This window comes from Eulemur rufifrons, chromosome 19 (assembly GCF_041146395.1).
Source record: "Eulemur rufifrons isolate Redbay chromosome 19, OSU_ERuf_1, whole genome shotgun sequence".
Lineage (NCBI taxonomy): Eukaryota > Metazoa > Chordata > Mammalia > Primates > Lemuridae > Eulemur > Eulemur rufifrons.
In genome coordinates, this window is record NC_091001.1 from 56,579,050 (window position 1) to 56,597,437 (window position 18,388).

At 42.2% G+C, this 18,388-nt stretch overlaps 1 protein-coding gene across 1 annotated transcript in view; it reads left to right on the plus strand.

The window, feature by feature from the left end:
• Nucleotides 1–4,020: 4,020 nt before the first annotated feature.
• Nucleotides 4,021–18,388, plus strand: part of TACR1 (tachykinin receptor 1) — a 141,809-nt gene continuing 127,441 nt past the window's right edge. Inside the window, exon 1 of the mRNA XM_069494820.1 lies at nucleotides 4,021–4,409. Coding sequence (XP_069350921.1) covers nucleotides 4,021–4,409 — 389 coding nt within the window. The remainder of the gene's footprint in view (nucleotides 4,410–18,388) is intronic.

Consider the following 18,388-nt stretch of genomic DNA (forward strand, 5'->3'; position numbering starts at 1 on the left):
GGAAAACAGCATGTATAAAATTTTATCGATACATTTGTGCAAAGTTATCCCCATGTGGGAAAGAAAGTCATTACTTTATTATAGATGGGGCAATGCTAGAGAAGGTGCCTCCCCCTACCATGTGTTAGAACTGAGAACACCTTCTTCTGCTACTGTATGGCTGAGGCTTGCTCTTTTTCCTTCAGTTGTGAACCCATCATGAGTATGCTTTGCTTTTTGTAGGAAAGAAATTAACTTTGATAAGTCATAAGTACTCCTAGGATATGGCTACTAGTCATGAAGAACCCAGAGCAGAAAGAGAGCAACCCAGGCCAGCCTCATCAACACCGCAGGGCCGAGAATGCAGAGTCCTGTTGGCCTCCATAGGGAAGGCAGATGTTAGTCTAAGTGAGCTGGGCAGCCTTTTGTGGGACTCTGAGCAGAGTGACATGGTTTGACTTATCAATCCACTGCCTGGAATATTCTCCTCCCTTCTACTCTCAGCCTCTTCCCATCCTAAATCATTCTTCAGGTATCTTCATGGATGAGATTTTCTTCCCTCTGCCCTGATTCCCCTTGTTGTCTAGGTTAAGTGGCCGCCCTCCTCTCTCACACAGGGCCTGGAACCTTTGCTCATCCTAATTCTGCCCGTTCTGGACAGACAATCGCCTCTTTCTCCTTCACTAGACTGTCGGTGCTTTACTCCCTTCTGTCAGGTGTGGGGACCAGATGGCAGATCCATGTTCCCTGGTTTTTGGTTCCCAGTACCAAAGAATGGTTACTGGTACCGAGTTGATGGAGCAAATGGGCAGACCAAGCAGATGCAAGTCAGCAAAGTGCCAAAGTTTATTAAAGCATAGTACCTTCCAGAGAAGGAATGGGTCAACCCCGAGAGTGGAGGAAACCCTGAGTTTAACAAGAATTTCCCTTTCATGCTGATTCTCTAATTTTATGTTAAGTGGGAAGTGGAATATTCATGGTTTTTCTCAGAAAGAGGTGAAGAATTCCAAGAACTGGGAACCCTCTCCATTTTTAACCTTGTAAGGCAATTTCTGGGGGTTGCCAAGGTATTTGCAAACTGTCATGGTGTGGGTCGGTGTGATTTTTATTATGTTAATGAAGGTAGGTCACTTGAGGATACTGTCGTCACCTTACTTGTACCCATGCTCCAGAGACCTTCATTTGTGGCCTTGATCATATCTCCACTTTGTGGCCTTTCTACCTCTTTTTGGTTGGTCAGTCCTTGGACACCACCTATCATAGACCAAACTATCTATTTAGTCCTTGGAAGCCCCCTTGACATATCATCCGTTCGTTCTTGGAAGCCCAGCTTCTGGTCAATTTGTTCCTCCTATCGTAGACAAAGCATCTCCTAGTTTCATCTGTTTCTCAATGGAAACCCCCTAGACAAAGCATCTGTTCCCCTTCCTCCTTGTCCCAACCTGACACTTCCTCTCAGGACAGGATCTGATTCAAGGCATCAACTTGCTCTACTGAAAGATAAATAGGTACCTGTTTACTTTTTAGCTTTTATTTTGATTTGTTTCTTTTATATTTAGCTTTTAATGTATATTATATATTTAGGTTTTATTCTATTGGCTTTCTCTCCCCCAGCCCAGACATTGAGTAAAGTTTCTCTTGAAAATGTCAACCTGACTCCATTGGACAGGGAGAAAGAGGGAAAGACAGCTTTGTACAGCTTGGGAGGAAAAATTAAAGGTGGAGAAATCTCACACACACCCCCGTGCGCTCCTGCTTCCTCTCTCTCTCTCTCTCTCTCTCTGTCTCTCTCTCAACTCTGTGAGGCCGTGGAAGCAACAACGTGTGGTCCAAAGTGGAGGAAGCGTTCCTTTCCACATAGATCTCCTGTGCCGCTGCTCTAAACAAGGGGGCGCTGTTCTACTCAAGGCATCTCTGGGGTTTTCTCTCCAAGGTTTAGGGGTAACAGAAGACTGGGCAGAGCAAGGTGCAGTTCCTATAAACGGTCACATCCCAGACTCCAGTAAAACCAGAGTGAACCGGCAGCTTTCCTGCCCCGACAAGGGGATCAGATTTTAGCCTGGTTTAAGTCAATACAATAAATTTCCCAGCCTTCAAGCGCTTCCCGAGGGACACTGTGAGCGCTCGCGGTACTAGGGCGTAAATGCCGCTCCGGGAGAGTGCCGGCGTAAACCAGCCCCAGCCACTGTGCGGGTCTGTACTACCCATCCCCGCCCGCATCCCACAGTTCTGAAAGGAGTCGGGGCTGGCAGAGGGAGTAAATGAGCCCATGGAGGATGCTGAAGGTTCGATTCCCGATGGAACCGCATCGCCTGGGGCAGTCCGGCCGGAGCACACTCCGGAATTCAACCCATCTCAGCTTCTCTAAAATGGTTCACATCTCCTCCCAGCGCCCCGCCCCGCACCAGCCCGACCTTTTGAAGTGGCCTTGCACTGGAAGACAAGGCCTCAAAGTCCCCCAGGGGCGGGGCGGGACGAGGTGGGGAGAGAAGGCGGGTAGACCTGCCCTGCCCTCTAGTCCCTATGCAAACCTAGAAAGGACCAGTGGGAAGAGTCCCTGACGCCACCCCGACCCCGTCTTAGCCTGCAGGCCGGAGAGGCGCGGAGGCGGAGACTGCTAGGTACCCGGAAGGCGAACGCAACGCCGCAGTAGGTGCTGGCAGGGAGCCCAGAGTCGCGCGTCTGGGCGACATGCTGCCTACAGTCGGCTCCTGCGCTCACCAGGGTTCGCAGGAAGCCCAGCCCAGTCCCCAGTACTTGAGCAGAGGGCTCATCTGGAGGGCTCAGATGGAGCTTCTTCTGGAGCTAGGGGCCAAGTCCCAGGGTGGCCGAAGAAGGTGTTCCCAAAGCTTAAAGCCTATCATTGTTGCCGAGGGAACTCTGCCCGCGAAGTAAAGAAGCCAGGTTTTTGAAGGTGTGTTTCCTAAAAACGACTTCAGTAAAGTTGTTTTCCGAACACCTGGACCCTGGACCCTGGAGCCGTCTCCTCTTGCTACTCTGTAGCAGCTGGAGCTAGGCTGCGGTGCGCTCTGGCTGGAGCGCGCCCGGGAGCGCAGCGCTGGCACGTCTCCCCCACATTTGCCCGGCTCCCATTGCCACAGGCAGGCGCCTCTGCAGAACTGTCGCAGGGCTCGGGGCTACCCTCCAAGGAAGTTGAGTGGCCTTCACTCCAGCTGATTCCCAAACCCTTCCTTTACCCCAGCAGCGCTGCTGCAACTGCAGTTCCAGTTGCGGACCCCATTTGGCTAAGTTGCTCCCAGGCCACCTACTGCCCCCTCGCGGAATGCGTGGGACTCCTGGCTTGCAGACGCCAACAGCAGGTAGCAAGCAGCAAAAGGCGTGGTGGCTGCGGCGGTGGAGTGAGACAGTTGCCAACAGCTGGCGCAGCTGCCGCGCTGCGCTGCGCACGGGGACTGGCGAGTACGCAGCTCAGGTACTGCCCCTTCTCGGTGACGTCTCTGCAGCGGGTTATAAAAGCCTGGTGCGCAGCCTGCTGAGGTTCTGCTAACTCCCGAGCTGAGAGGTGCTTGCGAAATTGCAGGCGGCGGCGGCAGCAGCGAAAGCGAAGGAAAAATCTCCAACTGGAGCCGGGGCCCCAGAATCCTGGCCATACACTTATAACTTTTACAGGTCGCGCCGTGACGGCCCCGCTCCGCCCCCTTTGCTCCCAAATCCTCACGCAGAACAGGGCTTTGCCTTTCCCGCCGCAGGAAGGGAAAATAGGGGAGTTGCAAGCAGCAGCAGGTGCAGAAAGACGGGGGTCTCTTGCTTCCTAGAATCGTGACTGGTGCAATTTTTTTCCCTCTTCCAATTTAACGCAGGAGAGACGCTATCGCCAGATTTCTGAACTCAGACGCTTCCTGAAGCTTGAAAGTGGAGGAATTCAGGGGCAGGCAGACAGCGCATCTAGAAGTGTTTATCTTCTGAGCGGCAAGCCCTGCTTGCAAAAAGAGTTCTGCCAAGAAAGGGCCTTCTGCCTTCTTGTCTGACTTAAGCTGGACCCCGAGCCCCAGGCGCCAGCCACAGGACTCTAGCTGCAAAATGGACAACGTCCTTCCGATGGACTCAGACCTCTTCCCAAACATCTCCACTAACACCTCAGAGCCCAACCAGTTCGTGCAGCCAGCCTGGCAAATTGTCCTCTGGGCAACTGCCTACACGGTCATTGTGGTGACCTCCGTGGTGGGCAACGTAGTGGTGATGTGGATCATCTTGGCCCACAAGAGAATGAGGACAGTGACCAACTATTTCCTGGTGAACCTGGCCTTCGCGGAGGCCTCCATGGCTGCATTCAATACAGTAGTGAACTTCACCTACGCTGTCCACAACGAGTGGTACTACGGCCTGTTCTACTGCAAGTTCCACAACTTCTTCCCCATTGCTGCTGTCTTCGCCAGTATCTACTCCATGACGGCCGTGGCCTTCGATAGGTGAGCTTGCCTTTTGTAGAAAAGGAGGAAAGTTCATAGACAACCATGGCATTGCTATGAAGTTTTGGGGCTGGATCATGTATGGTCCAAAGGGAAGATGGGCTCACCCATGGGGACAGCCAAAGTAGTAATGAAATAAATGAGTCAGCTGTTGATGGGGAACTTTATCTTATCTATCTTTTTTCTTTCCCTTTTTCACCCATCACCAATCTCCCTTCCTTTCAACACATACTCTTCTTCATTTACCTCCCCTTTCTTCACCCTTTTTCCACTCATCTTTCTGACACTTTCTTTTCAACTCCTGCTTTTCTCCCTCCCATGTATTCCTTCTCCCCTTTACCCTTAAAGCCTGAAGGGGATGTTCAGGGCTTGGCCAATAGAGCCAGTGCCTGGTTGGGGCTTTGTAAATTCTTCCAGGCCTGCTCTTCTGTTGGGCAGCCTCTTATTGCCTTTGTGTTTTAATTATGTTTAGGCAAAATACCTCATTTTTCACTTTTTCCTAAAGATTCTGGGACTTTCTGCTCCCACTTCAACTCTCCAATATTGTTTGGATATGAAGAGCATTTCATCAGAATCATAAAATATTTAGGATTCTAATTCAGCTCCCTCTGTGCTGCTAGGAGTTCTCATTCAGGGATGAGAGGCAGCTACACTGTTCTCAAGAAACTCCACAGGTAGAGATCCAGGGAGCTTACCTGGGAGGTTTCCTAAATTTCTCTTGCAATGTAAGGTCAATGTTTTTGGCCTGTCTGTATCCACAGAGAAACGTGCTTGGCAAAAGCAATTGACAGCACTTCCTTTCCTGCAACCAACAGGGGTTTCAGAAGCTGATTGAAAGTGAAAAGGTTGACATTTTCAAATACCGGAGCTCTTCACGTATCATGATGGAAAATTGATTATTAGTGCACACCTCTATTGGTATTGACTTTCTCATAGGTGTTCTAGGTCTTTAGTGTGTGTGTCTGTGTGTGTGCACAGGTATTAAATGTTTACCTGGAATGTGGAGATATGTTTTAAACACCTGCCACTGTGGATTCATTTGATGTCCTTGCTGAGATAAATGAATGTGAGAAACCCAAAGAAGGAGCGAGGAGAAAACTTCAGCAAACAAATTCCCAAACTACTAACCCCCTTTGCTTAAAGATTATTTATGACTTGCAATAATTGATTTGAGATCTTTCTCAGCTTCTGCATTCAATGAACACTTAAAATCAGGGAAATCTATACTTCCATCCTTTGTAGTGGTGTCCAAATGCTGATTTGTTAGTTCCATGTACATCTCCCTTTATCCAACCCTAATGTGCTTGATATGTCATATGTAAAACAAGTTGTGCTGAATCAATTTATATTTTACATGTAGAAGGTAAACCCATTACTCAAAGTAGTTGTGAAATAAAGTATTTTGTAAATTTATCTTTATGCTACTCTGGTTTTTAGATACTCAGTTTGCTGAAAGTGAGGTATACCTGTAAATCGTTCTGCATGGACTTGCTACTTTAATCTTATGGCAGCTTCCTTAAACTTAAAAAAAAAATCCATGGCATAATATATAACTGAATATCCAGGCAGTGAAACCTGATGCCATTTCATCCTTACACATGCTTTCTTGTTGATCCCTAAATTAGAGGGAAAGGGTTTTTTTTTTTTTTCCTTGTTTTTTGGCGTTTTGGGGGGTTTTTTATTTATTTATTTATTTAGTCTTGTTTTTTTACTGCATTGGGACCTTGCACAGATCTAGGAATACCTGTCATTCAGTGTGAGCTGAAGCATTCCATAGCTGATAGAGCACCAACAGATAGCTCTGTCCCTTTGTCTTACACAGAAACGTTCCACAGCCCTGCTCTTTCCCCTAGAACTTAGAGGGATTGGATTCAGGGTCAGAGTCTTCACAGTGGATTGGACAGGAAGCCAGGTTTCAGCTCCATTGTTGTTTTTCACTAGGTAAATCATGGCAGGACCTTGATCCTCTATGACACCTGCTCAGTGAAATCAGAAGGTCTCAGATGCCAGAGCTTTGGGAAATGACAGCAGTGAGAAATGTCCCTGTGTTTCTAATACACAGATACAGCCCATGGAGGTAATCAATGGACAGAGTTAGGGATGAGGCTTCATGTCTTTATCTCTATGTCCTCGAAGTGCTCTATCTGTTTTTCCTTGCTCAGCCTGGTGAATACACCATGAATTCATCCCCCCAGGCCCTCTAATGAATGTATCCACCACATGCATGGTCATCCATTCTCTCCCAAGAATATTTTAGAAAGAAAGGGGGCCTTAAGTTCTCTCCATATGAATTTTCTCTCCTTTTCTCCATGTAAGTCTACATGGAAATGCAGACTTAAAGGAAATGCTAAATTAGCTTTGTGTATATTCCTTGAATTTTTAATGGACAACCTTTGAATCAAGTCTTAAAAAATAACAGCATCGTGGTTTTTCTGATTGTAAAATTAAACCTTGTTCATTGTAGAAGCCTTGGGAAATATAATGAATGTGGACACAAAAATATGAATCACCATTGCCTCACCATCCAAAAATAACACCTGTTAACATTTGGATTTCTGTTTTATGAATATTACACTACATAATTGAGGTCAAGTTCTATAGAATTTTGTAGCTTACTTTTTCCCATTAATATTAATGGAAAATATTAATACTTTCCCATGTTATTAAAAAGTCTTCATAAACATAATCTTAATGGCTTCATATTATTCCATTATGTGAATATGCTATTATTTACTTAGCCATTTCCCTATTGTTGGGTATTTAGGTGATCCCTAGATTTTTTGCTATTATGATTAATGCTCTAATGAACATTTATAGATGATAATTTTGTTTTGTCTTCTTGATTTTTTTCTCGGGATAGATTCCAAGAAGTGGAATTCTTGGATCAAATGAGATGAATTTTTTTTAAAAAACTCTATCTTCTAATTTTAAAGGATTTTTAAAGGAATTGTTGGGTGGAACTATCTCAGTAAACTTTGTCTAATTTCCTTCTAGAACTAAAATGTACATAGAGAAAAAAAACTTTAGCTGCATATTGCAGTACTAATTGAAATGTTTTCTGTAGCCTGTCCATAAATAGAGAGCCAGGCTAATAAAGAGAGAGAAAGAGAGGAAGGAAAAGGAAGAGATAGCCCCTTCATAAGGAATATTTATTTTTTGAAGGCAGCAGTTACCTAGAATAAAAAAAGTTTCAAAGACAAATATAGCTAAGTAAGATCTACCTTTATTTAAATTTCAACAAACACCAGGGATTTTACCTATTGAAACTCCGTAATTTCTCCCATTTAAGATTTTAAAATTCTTTCCTACTGTAAAAACTAAAAGGTATGTATGACATTTCATGAAATCTGAAGATGAGGAACACTGAGAGGCGACACAGCCAGTTTGCAGGGGTCAGTGACAATGACTGGTTCTGTTGTGGTGCTGAGGCCCCGCATTGTGGAGCAGAATCTAAGAAGGAAGGAGGGGGCCGTCTCTAAGCCCCATAGGAGGGGTGAAGGGGCAACAGGTAACCTGATTTGGAACCATGCGCATAGCAACAGGAGGCTCAGAAAAGCACTGGCCTGTGTCATTGCTTCTTTACTTGGTAGGGGTAGGCTTAATTTCAGTGAGATGAAAGGTAAAGGTTGCTCACTACTCAAACTAGTTCTGTATACATCGTGTTTGAATGAAAGGAAACATCCAAGTAGGGACGGTCTCTGGACAATATGAGATATGGTCATGATCAAATATAGTTGCCCAGATAGGAGTAACAGTTGAAGGCAAAAGAGGAAAAGAGCTCTCTGAGATAGTAAAAGAGGAACCTGGAACAAATACATGCATAAATAACAAAAACTTTGCCCACTGACCCCTGGTATCCATTCCACTCTGTCCCAGCCATACCCAGCTACCAATGTAAGTAGCCCGCTTCCCAGGTCTCTACTAGACCTGCCATCTGTCCTTGAACCTTACCTTGTTGGCTGGATACGGATCCTATTGTCTGTCTCAGAATAGACCTTCCTCACCCCACCCAGAGGCAGGGCTTAAATTCCAGAATCCTTTGCACTGATTTGGTTGGACCTGGAAACCTATTACCAAGCACCCCTGCGGAGCTGAGAGTGGCCATTCACTAGAAGTTCCTCCACCACAACTGGCTTTTCCATTCAAGAACTTCAAATGTCAATGTTGATGTGGATCAAAATGGAGGGTTTTAAAAAACGTATTTATTTATATTTTTATTTTCATTTTCATTTTTTTTATTTCAGAATATTATGGGGGTACAAATGTTTTGGTTACATGAGTTGCTTTTGTACTGCTTGAGTCAAAGTTGTAAGTGTGCCCATCACCCAGATAGTGTACATTGTACCTGTTACGTATGGAGTATTTTACATCTTAGATGGGTCATTTAGGTGTCAAGACCTTTCCTAGAGAGGATCAACACCCACCTCCTCTCTGGAGCTGCCCCACTATACTTGCCACACTCTCCACCTACTCCTGGGAGTCTGCAGTGTCCTGAATGGTCAAGGCTGTTGGGTTTTATTTTAACTGGCAGAAACATAGGTTAATTGGGGGCAAATAAAGAGTAATTCTCAAAATAAAAGCACATAATACAAGCATAAGACTTTGTTACTGTTATTGTTTTGAATTAGGAAATGGTAGAATAAGGATCATAGGAAAAAACACTCACTGTTAAACTTAGACAAAGTATTCAATCCATCAAGTGCTGATGCCATCAAGGTAAGGTGGTATTTCCTAACTCAAAATTTCAAAGGGCTTATGCTGTGTATTAGGGCAAATCAGACTGATTTAGAGGTGATTGCAATTTAAGGTATTGAGTGATACGTTTCATAGGGGTTGTACGGACGGACACCTTCTATAGGACAGAAGAGGGGGAGATCATGCCCAGCAGTGGTGAATAATTGAAGACCTCAAAAGGTAGAAATGGAGTTGGACCTTAAAGTTTAAGTAAGATTTTTAAAGAGGATGATAAAAAAAAAAAAGGTGGCATTCCAGGTAGAAGAAACTGTATGACAAGAACACGGAGGCCAAAAGTTGCAAAGTATTTGGGGGAATGACAGACTAATGCAACAGAAGTGAATTCACAATTGAATCAGAAAATGAATGGAGGAGTTGGTAGGAAGATAACAAGTACAGTTTTTGTTGGATTTGATGTGAAAATATAATGAGTAGTTGGAAATGCCCAAAAAGCAACTTGAGAGATGGGATAAAGAGTAAGAAGCCAGAGATCAAAAGGTAGATTTAGGAGTTTTCCAAACAGACAGATATTGGAATTGGAAACATAGAGAACATTTCTTCTGCCTATGTTTCCAGAGAAGAGGCCCCAGAGTCACAGGAATGTCCCACCTGGTACTAGGAGGGAGAAAAGAAGAAACAGAGTGTTACTAGAGAAATCAGGAAATGAGGAGTGACAATGGTTAAGAGGGGCAACTCGTGGTTGATTGTATTAATTGTTGTATTGGTTTGTGTCATTAAAATCCAAGGATGATGAGAACATTGGATTTGGCAATTAGAGAACGTTGGTGACCTGTAAGAGACAGTGTCTGCAGAGTATGGTAAGGCAGAATAAAATTAGATGACAATGAGGGCAACAGCCTTTTTCCTCATCCATCCAATCATCAAACCATTATTGAGCACCTACTGTGTGCCAGATTCTGAGACATAAGACACTGCCTTTGCCCTTGTGCTCTTAGTCTTTGAGGATTGACAAAGTCACAAATACTGTATAACCCAATGCAACTGATGTCACACTGAGGCAGCTTGGAGACAGAGCAAAGAACTACCCTTGGAAATGTGGGAAAGACCTACTGGTAAAAGGAGAAGGAGAAGGAGGGGAGGTGTGATAGGGGAGGGAGGAGGAAAGAGGAGAGGAAAGAGAAGGAGAAAACAGAAAGGAAGAGGAGGAGGAGCAGCAGCAGCAGCAGCAAGGTACAGAGAAAAGAATGGAGTTTTGTTTTTTAATTCAAGAACACTGGATTGGGAATACTCATAAAGATTTATTAACATAGGTCACCTGGAAACTAGAAAGGGTAAAGGATACCTTATGTTAACGAAGTTGATAATACCTTTTGTGTACTCTCCAATCCATTGCCTTATTTAACCCTAATGATGATGAGAGGAACTCTGTTTCTACCTTGGAAAGGCTATTAGAAGCAATTTCTTTCAGCACTGTCCTCCCACTGTCCACCCACACACAGCTTGGAGACCCATGCAATTTGCTTTTACGTGCCTTAGACATCTGCCTACGTACTCCTGCTCTACGCGGCTTTGGGATGATATCTCATCTAAGAAAAGCTGTCATTGAAGGCAGAAAAGCAATGTAAGGGTCCTATTGTTCCAGAGAAGATGTTAGAGACCATTTTGACAATCTTCCACCCAAATTAAACTTCAAGTCCACAACCTTCCAGACAGGACCATTGTAAGAGTACCAAACTGTGCTTAAATATTTTACTCAATTTGTCTCATTTGTTAAATTCAATCCATTGTCAAATTATTAGAAAATTCTTCCTTTTGTTGAACTAAAATCCACCTCCCTGGTTTTGGACTGTTCTGAATAGTCTCGTGCCTCTTCCATGTGGCAGCCTTTCCAACATCCCTCCTGAAGCTTCCCCACCCTGATTAACTGTCTGGTTCCTTCATCTTTCCATCCTCATTTGTCTCTATTGGTCATCCACATTTGTTAATGGTCCTCTTAAAAGGGGGAGACTAGAACTGAGCATTACCTGATTACCATTACCCTGTCTAGCACCACCTGCTATAGGAGTGGCATCCTACCTGGTGACCTTGCTGTCCTCTTAGATTTAGCTCAGGAGCTACCTCCACTAAGAAGCTGACCTTGACCTGCAAGTCTAGATGAGGTGTCCTTCTTACCTATTCCCATAGCATTTGTCCAATGGTGGCGTACCTGTCTATACCATGTCCGTCTCTCCCACCAAGCTCCCTGAAAACAAGGATACCTTATTCTGGTTTCCTCTTCCCAGACCCTATCCAAGTGACACGTGTGTGTGTCATGAGCGAACTGACTATGCTTCTCTCCTGCACACATCAATCAAAATCTGAAAATCAGACCCAATGCATCAAACACACTTAAAGCACAGCTATGATCTTATCCCTTGAAGCAAAAGAAAAATTGGACCAAATTTCTGCCTGCCATGGAGTTTTGCTACAACTTAGAACACTTTTGATTCAGAAGCCCCCGTTCTAGGATAACTATGGCTTTTAATTAATACTTGCCTCTTCCACACTCCAGGTGACTGAGCCCCACAGGATTCTTGCCCCATATCCTGCTGCCCCCAGCAGATACTGTGCTCAGGATAAGGCACTGGAGGAGGTGTCTATTATTTCCATCGTACCTTCTGTCTACCCAGGCATACTGGAAACTCACAGACATTTTATGGACCCTTCTGTGGCCCAACTGTTATCAACCCCCTGCCTTTTTCTCCAACAAGAAGGACACCCTCCACTTTACTTGTCCCTCTTAAGGTGAGATCAGCAGAAAACTACCATCCACCCACACCTCCAAGTGCTGTATCCATAGTAGTTATCTACATGCCTAGTCCATAAAATATTAAAATGCCACAAACACAGGAAAATTCCAGCATCCAGTGGTATGAGGAAGTCATAGACCAGCGGAGGGCAGACAAGGGGATTGGCTTGCATTGCCCCAAACTCCCCTCTTGCCTCCTTGAGAGGCTGAAATTCCACCTCAGTGGAAAGGGAAATACGAGGCTGTGTGGATAAGAAACCCCAGGGATGAAGAGGTGCTTTAATGATGTCTTTGAGACATAAACCTCAGCATGAGCTTTAATGCAGCATATGAACTGCTACGGGAAATTTGTCTAAGCAGCCCTGGGCCTGATCCCTTGCCCTCCCTTTTTTTTTTTTTTTTTAATGATTCTTTACTTAATCTACTTTACAATTCAGCTTTACTACCAGGTGCAACAACCTGGGACTTTCTGTGGAGCGCCTTCCATGTCCTTTGTGAGAGAGTACCCTTTAATGACCTTACTTCTAGCCCTTTGCAGTAGTATGGAATACAGGAAAGGGGCCAGGCGGTGGGTCCCAGTACCGGTCCTACCATCTACTAGCTGTAGAAACATAGGTTAGATACTTAATCTTTCTGGGCCTCAGTGTCCTCATCTGATAAAGTGGATATAATAAAACTTACCTTGTGGAATATTGTTGCAAGGAGAGAAGGAAAGGTGTGGAAAGCCTCCAATTCATTGACAGACACCCAGTAAGAGCTAAGTTAATAGTAATTAACATTATGATCTCTAATAAACCCTGTCACACCAATGTACCCATTATACAGGTCCATTCCTATCTCAGCCTCCTCCTCGATTCCTTCTATACAAGGTACTTCCCTATTGCAACAGGATGAAACATTAATATCTTTCCACTCTCAGATTGTAGTTTAAAATCCTCTTGATTGGGTCAGCAAATCTTTTCCTAAATGCTTTTCAGCATCCTTCCCATCTATGGAGACATACACACACTCTACTAGAAGTCCATCATTTGGATATTGTATATCATGGTTCAGAAAAACCAAATGTTTTCTTTTATACCATCCCCCAAACCACAGATTCACTTCTCAGTGCTTTATGTCCCAAAGTCACTACCGCACATGGAGAGCATCATTTGCATGTTTAATATCTGAGGGATATTAAAACTCACACAACTTACAGTTGCATGGTTTTGTTGTTGTTGTGTTTTTTTTGTTGTTTTTTTTTTTTTTGTGACAGAGTCTCACTCTGTTGCCTGGGCTAGAGTGCCGTGGTGTCAGCCTAGCTCACAGCAACCTCAAACTTCTGGGCTCAAGCAATCCTTCTGCCTCAGCCTCCCGAGTAGCTGGGACTACAGGCATGCGCCACCAAGCCCAGCTAGTTTTTTCTATATATATTTTTAGTTGTCCAGCTAATTTCTTTCTTTTTTTTTTTTTTTTAGTAGAGACAGCGTCTCATTCTTGCTCAAGCTGGTCTCGAACTCCTGAATTCAAACAATCCACCCGCCTCGGCCTCCCAGAGTGCTAGGATTACAGGCGTGAGCCACAGTGCCCGGCCTGCATGTTTTAATTGATAGTCAATTTATTAAAGTTGTAAAGTGTTTCTGGGCCTTTGAACATATAAATCATGAAGTTTTCTTATAAATCTAGTTTTGTGTCTTAAAGTGTTAAACATTCACCTTCCTTTGCCCTTTGACTGAAGCTCAATTAATTCTTGAACATGAGATGGAGTCCTTCTCACTAAATATTTGAACACCATTTTCAAACTTAATCAAGCCATCTTACATATTCTCAATTAGTCACAAGTTTTTATAAACTTAACAAATCAAATAATCTTAAAAGTGTAAACAGCATTTATAAACTTGATTAATTAAATTCCTCTAAGTATTTCAAACTATAATCACAAATTTAATGCATCTGGTTTTCTTAAAAATTTTAAATCCCTAACAGGATGACTTACAATTGAGAGAAACAAAATCTTTCTCAGGATTTACTTAGCTCTTGTAAATCTAATAAATCAAAACTTCTAAATTTAGCATATCAAATTCTCTTAAAGCATTTCAACCTCCTGAGAACTAAACTTACAAATTCTGTAAATGAGGTTCTCCTGAGCATCCAAACATTGACTACAAAATTAATTTGTTAAATCCTCCTAAGTATTGAAATTAACACATTCACTGCCATGTGAGTTGTATTTAACTCTGACTAGCTTTGAGCCTGGGGCCACATGAGGCAAAACCCTGCAGTTGGTTGGTGAAAATCTTACTTGTGGATGTTCTGACTGTTGTAATATTGGCAATTTAATTCTAAAAACATGGATTGCATTGCATACAACTCACAGAAAACAATAAAAAATAACAAATTAGAAAGGATCATTTTGTTTCAATAAAACACCATAGCCCCAGGGAAATCTTTTTTCCTCAAGTGGCAGGCAATGTGTTAAAATTACCAATCTGGAAAGCTGGAAAGTCAAAGTCTCTAATATATCAGATTTTCATTTCTAACATCTTAAAAGCAAATCACACACAAAGCAACATATACCAATCACAAAACTCACTACTGCACAAGAATTATTTACAAAGAAGTACCATTTCTTCATTGTCTGTTTACTTTTTTTAAATGCCTTCCTAGGGTACAAAGTCATACAACAGAAGTGGCAGAATCATCTTGTCTATAAGGGGCAGTTGAAGTTCTGGAATCGGGAGTTGAATCGGAGACCCGAATCTGGCGTGTCTCACAGGCGTCTCACCAAAGCTGCAGCCCAAGGCCTGAGCCCCTTCTCACAGTGGAGCTCTGCCTGCCCAGTGCCCACAGGGTCTACCCACACTTTTCCACTGGGATCGAGTTTTGTAGTCCCATCGTGCCCTGTATTTCCTTGGCATCCTTCAAGTTTTACCCTTTCCCAATTTTTTGTCTTCACATTTTATCATCTGATTTACATAGGTAAAATCATGCAGCATATTTCCAGCTTTCCAGATTTGTAATTCTAACACATTGCCTGCCTCATGAGGAAAAAAAAAATTTCCCTGGGGGAAAAATAATTTCCCTGGGGCCATGGTATTTTATTAACCCACCCCTCATTTGCATTCTCTTTCTGCCTGATTCAAGTTAACTATTTTCTGAACCTTCTTATATTTTGCCTTTTTATTGATTTCCATTTCAAAATTGTGCATTGACACAGAAAAAGTGACACCCCCCCCCCAAAAAAAAAAATCACCATCAGTCCTGGGTCCTTCGTTTTCTTTTTTGAAGCTTTGAGTTCATGAAAAATATATGCCAGAATTGTTCTGGGTGTATCCTGTTTCCCCACATGAATCATCAAAAATGGGGTAGTGTGTGTTGGTTTTGACTAATCCAGACTCTCAGCATACTTCAAACCTGTGCTACAGAGACATTGTGTGCCTCTTATACAGAAGGTCTACACAGCAGCTTTCTTTCCTCTTGGCATGATGCCTTCAGTGGCAGGAGCCTTCCTCCTGGAACCTGGAAACCTCCTAGCATCCTTGACTTCCAACTACAACATTTTTCTTTCTTCAGATCAACCAGGTTTCCCCTATAAGCCAAAATCTCATGGCTTTTTCAGAGTTCTAGGAGTGCCAGGTTTCTTAACCTTCCCTTTCTCCTCAATGCCATTGATTTCAGGTAATAAAAACAATCTAAAATTATGTTCTGCTCTTATAGCTCAGCCCAGTGCCCTGGTGAGCAGCTACCTTCACAAATCACACAGCTGCCTGAGCTCACACAGGGAGGGTGCTGAATAGTCGTGCTGGCTACCCCTCTGTTCCCTCTATCATAGAATATAATTGAGACACTAATTTTTAAAAGCCTTGTGTGCACATTAAGTGGCACGTGGGGAGATTAGGAGCATAAGCTTAAATATCCACCTTGTACGATTTATTGTTTTTATTTTATGGTGAAGAAACATCCTCTTGAATAATTAATATGTTTTCATAAGAGGATTTGTCTGACTCTGAAAATGTTTAAACAAAAGACAAGCCCAGAAATTTCTGAAATAGTCTCCTAAATAGTCCCAGGGAGCCAGAGGGGACTTTAAAATGCCCTAGAATTCACGATGGGAACTAAAATGGAAGCAGCCCTGAAATGTGAAATACAGCTAGTTAGCTCAAAAACTTAACAGGGCTCTTCAAAGACAGGCTAAAAGATTAAAATAGAAAACCTCACTGGAGGCATCATTTAAATTTGTTCCTGAAGTTCCTTTCTCTTCCCAGCTGCAATGATGAAGTTTCTGGAAGTTAATGAGTTAAAGACTCAGCTAGAACATCTGCCAAATCAGGGCCACTGTAGGCTTTCAGTGGCCCTGCTAAGGCACTGTCCTTCTAAAACTTTAGGCAGAATGCAAAGAAGGCACAGATACTACCCTCTTCCTTTCTGGTGGTTTCCCTCCAATACCCAGCTCAAGCCTGCACTGAGGCACTCCCCTATCCTGCCTCACAAATGCACAATCCCAAATTACCACTCCGTTCTCTTCATAGCCCAATCCAATTTAGTAAATTGAGTTGAATCAAGAGAAGAGTAGCTGAAAATCACACTATGGTGGGAATGATATGGACTTCTTTCTACCTCCCTATTTGTATTTTAAAATGGGAATGTGTTAATTCTAGTTACCTACTCCTTGAACAGGAAAGACTGTAGAGAATCAAGACAAACTTAATTCTAGGAACTGTGCCAGTATGGGATGTAAGAGGTGCTGGAATTTAGGTAATACAGAAGTGTCCAGAGTTTGGTTTTCACAAAACAGTGCCACATATCTACCAAGGAGTCTTCTGGAGAATACTGGGGTGAAGGGTGGGTGACAGAGTGAGACTCTGTCTCTAAAAATTTTTAAAAAAGAACAAGAGGGGACTTTTTGGATCATGGACTCAGCCAGTTTAGTAGAAGTCAAGGGCAGCCTCGCAGTCCTGTTGAGATGGCCACAGTTGATCCTTTTCCTCCCTTGTATCTTCATCAATGGCTTTGTGCTGTTTACAAATCCCCAAATCCCGCAGTGAGGGCCAGTTTCCAAGAACTGGGCTTTTTGCCAGGGTCTGTCTGGCCCCGCACTTCATCTAGAAGCTTTCATCCTTTTTTCTTTTTCTATATCTTTCCTTTCTCCATTTCTGTCTATACCTGGATAAAAATTTCATGCTCCACTTCCTCCCAACCCCTCCTCAGCATTTTGAAAACAGCACAGCTCCTATAAATGTCAACGACTGAAAAACAGAGATAGAGCAGACCAACAAAAGCCATTGTGTATAGAACAGTTGACAAGTACAGCAATATAAAAAGTGCAAACTACTCATGTTCTGATTAAGCAGATGAGGCCAGAAGGAGTCTGAAAAGATTTCTTAAGTCTGTTCATTTAGGTATGGACTTAAGCTACCTTTTTAAGAAAAGTAACTTATATTGAATATTATCTGTCCAAGTCCAAATTCCCTTCTGAACACATTTAAGTTTAGTTTAAACTATAGTTTAGAAAATATTCTACTTTTCTATAAAATATTATAAAATTATTAAAGAAAATTAGCAACTTATAAAAATAGTATAAAGAAAAATAAAAGCACAATCAACTATCATCTCACTACCCAAACAACACTGTTGTCAATTCACTATTGCCAATGATTTTATTACAGGACTTTTTTCTATGCATATGATCTTTACCATCATTATAGTTCTACAGCATATGCAATTTTGCTTTTCTTTAACATAGTAAAGTGAGAAATATTTCATGTAATAAATTTTTTTCTAAAAGATCATGCCAAATGGTTACAAAGTATCACAAAGTAAATAATCCCTCATCTATAGATTTTGTGGGTGTTTCTATTTGTTGCTACAATATATAATTTGTGATCAGTATGTTTTAGCTAACCTAGAACACATGTATAATTATCAGGATAAATTCTGAGAAAAAAAATTGTCTGTTCAGAGTATTAGACATTTTAAGGTTTTTGCTTCATTCTGCTAAATTAGTTTTCAGAAAAACCTTAGCAATTTAGCACCATGAATCAGAATTTACAGAACCAACGTATTGAAATGTTCCTTTACCCATATACCTAACAACTTCAGAATTATAATTTCAAATTTAAAGAAATAAAAATATTGTTTATGTTTGCATGTCTTACAAATGAGTACATTTTTGTATATTTCTTATTCCTGTATATTATTCCTTTATATTATTATTTACTTGTGAATTAATGGATTTTTAAAATTTAAACCTCAATTTTAAAATTACATATTGAATTGATGAAGCTCTATATTAAGGATATAACATTTTGACTGTCATATTATGCAAATTTTATTTCTGTTTCAGGTTAAAATTTTATTTCTTTTTCAGTGATTATCTTAAATTATTTTTGAACACCAATAATTCTTATATATGGTCTTGAAGTGATTTTCTATATCTTGTAGATGATCTTTTTTCCTTTTCATTCTTTTTTCTTTTTTCTCATCTATGTATTTTCAAATATCCTGTTTTTAAGCTCAT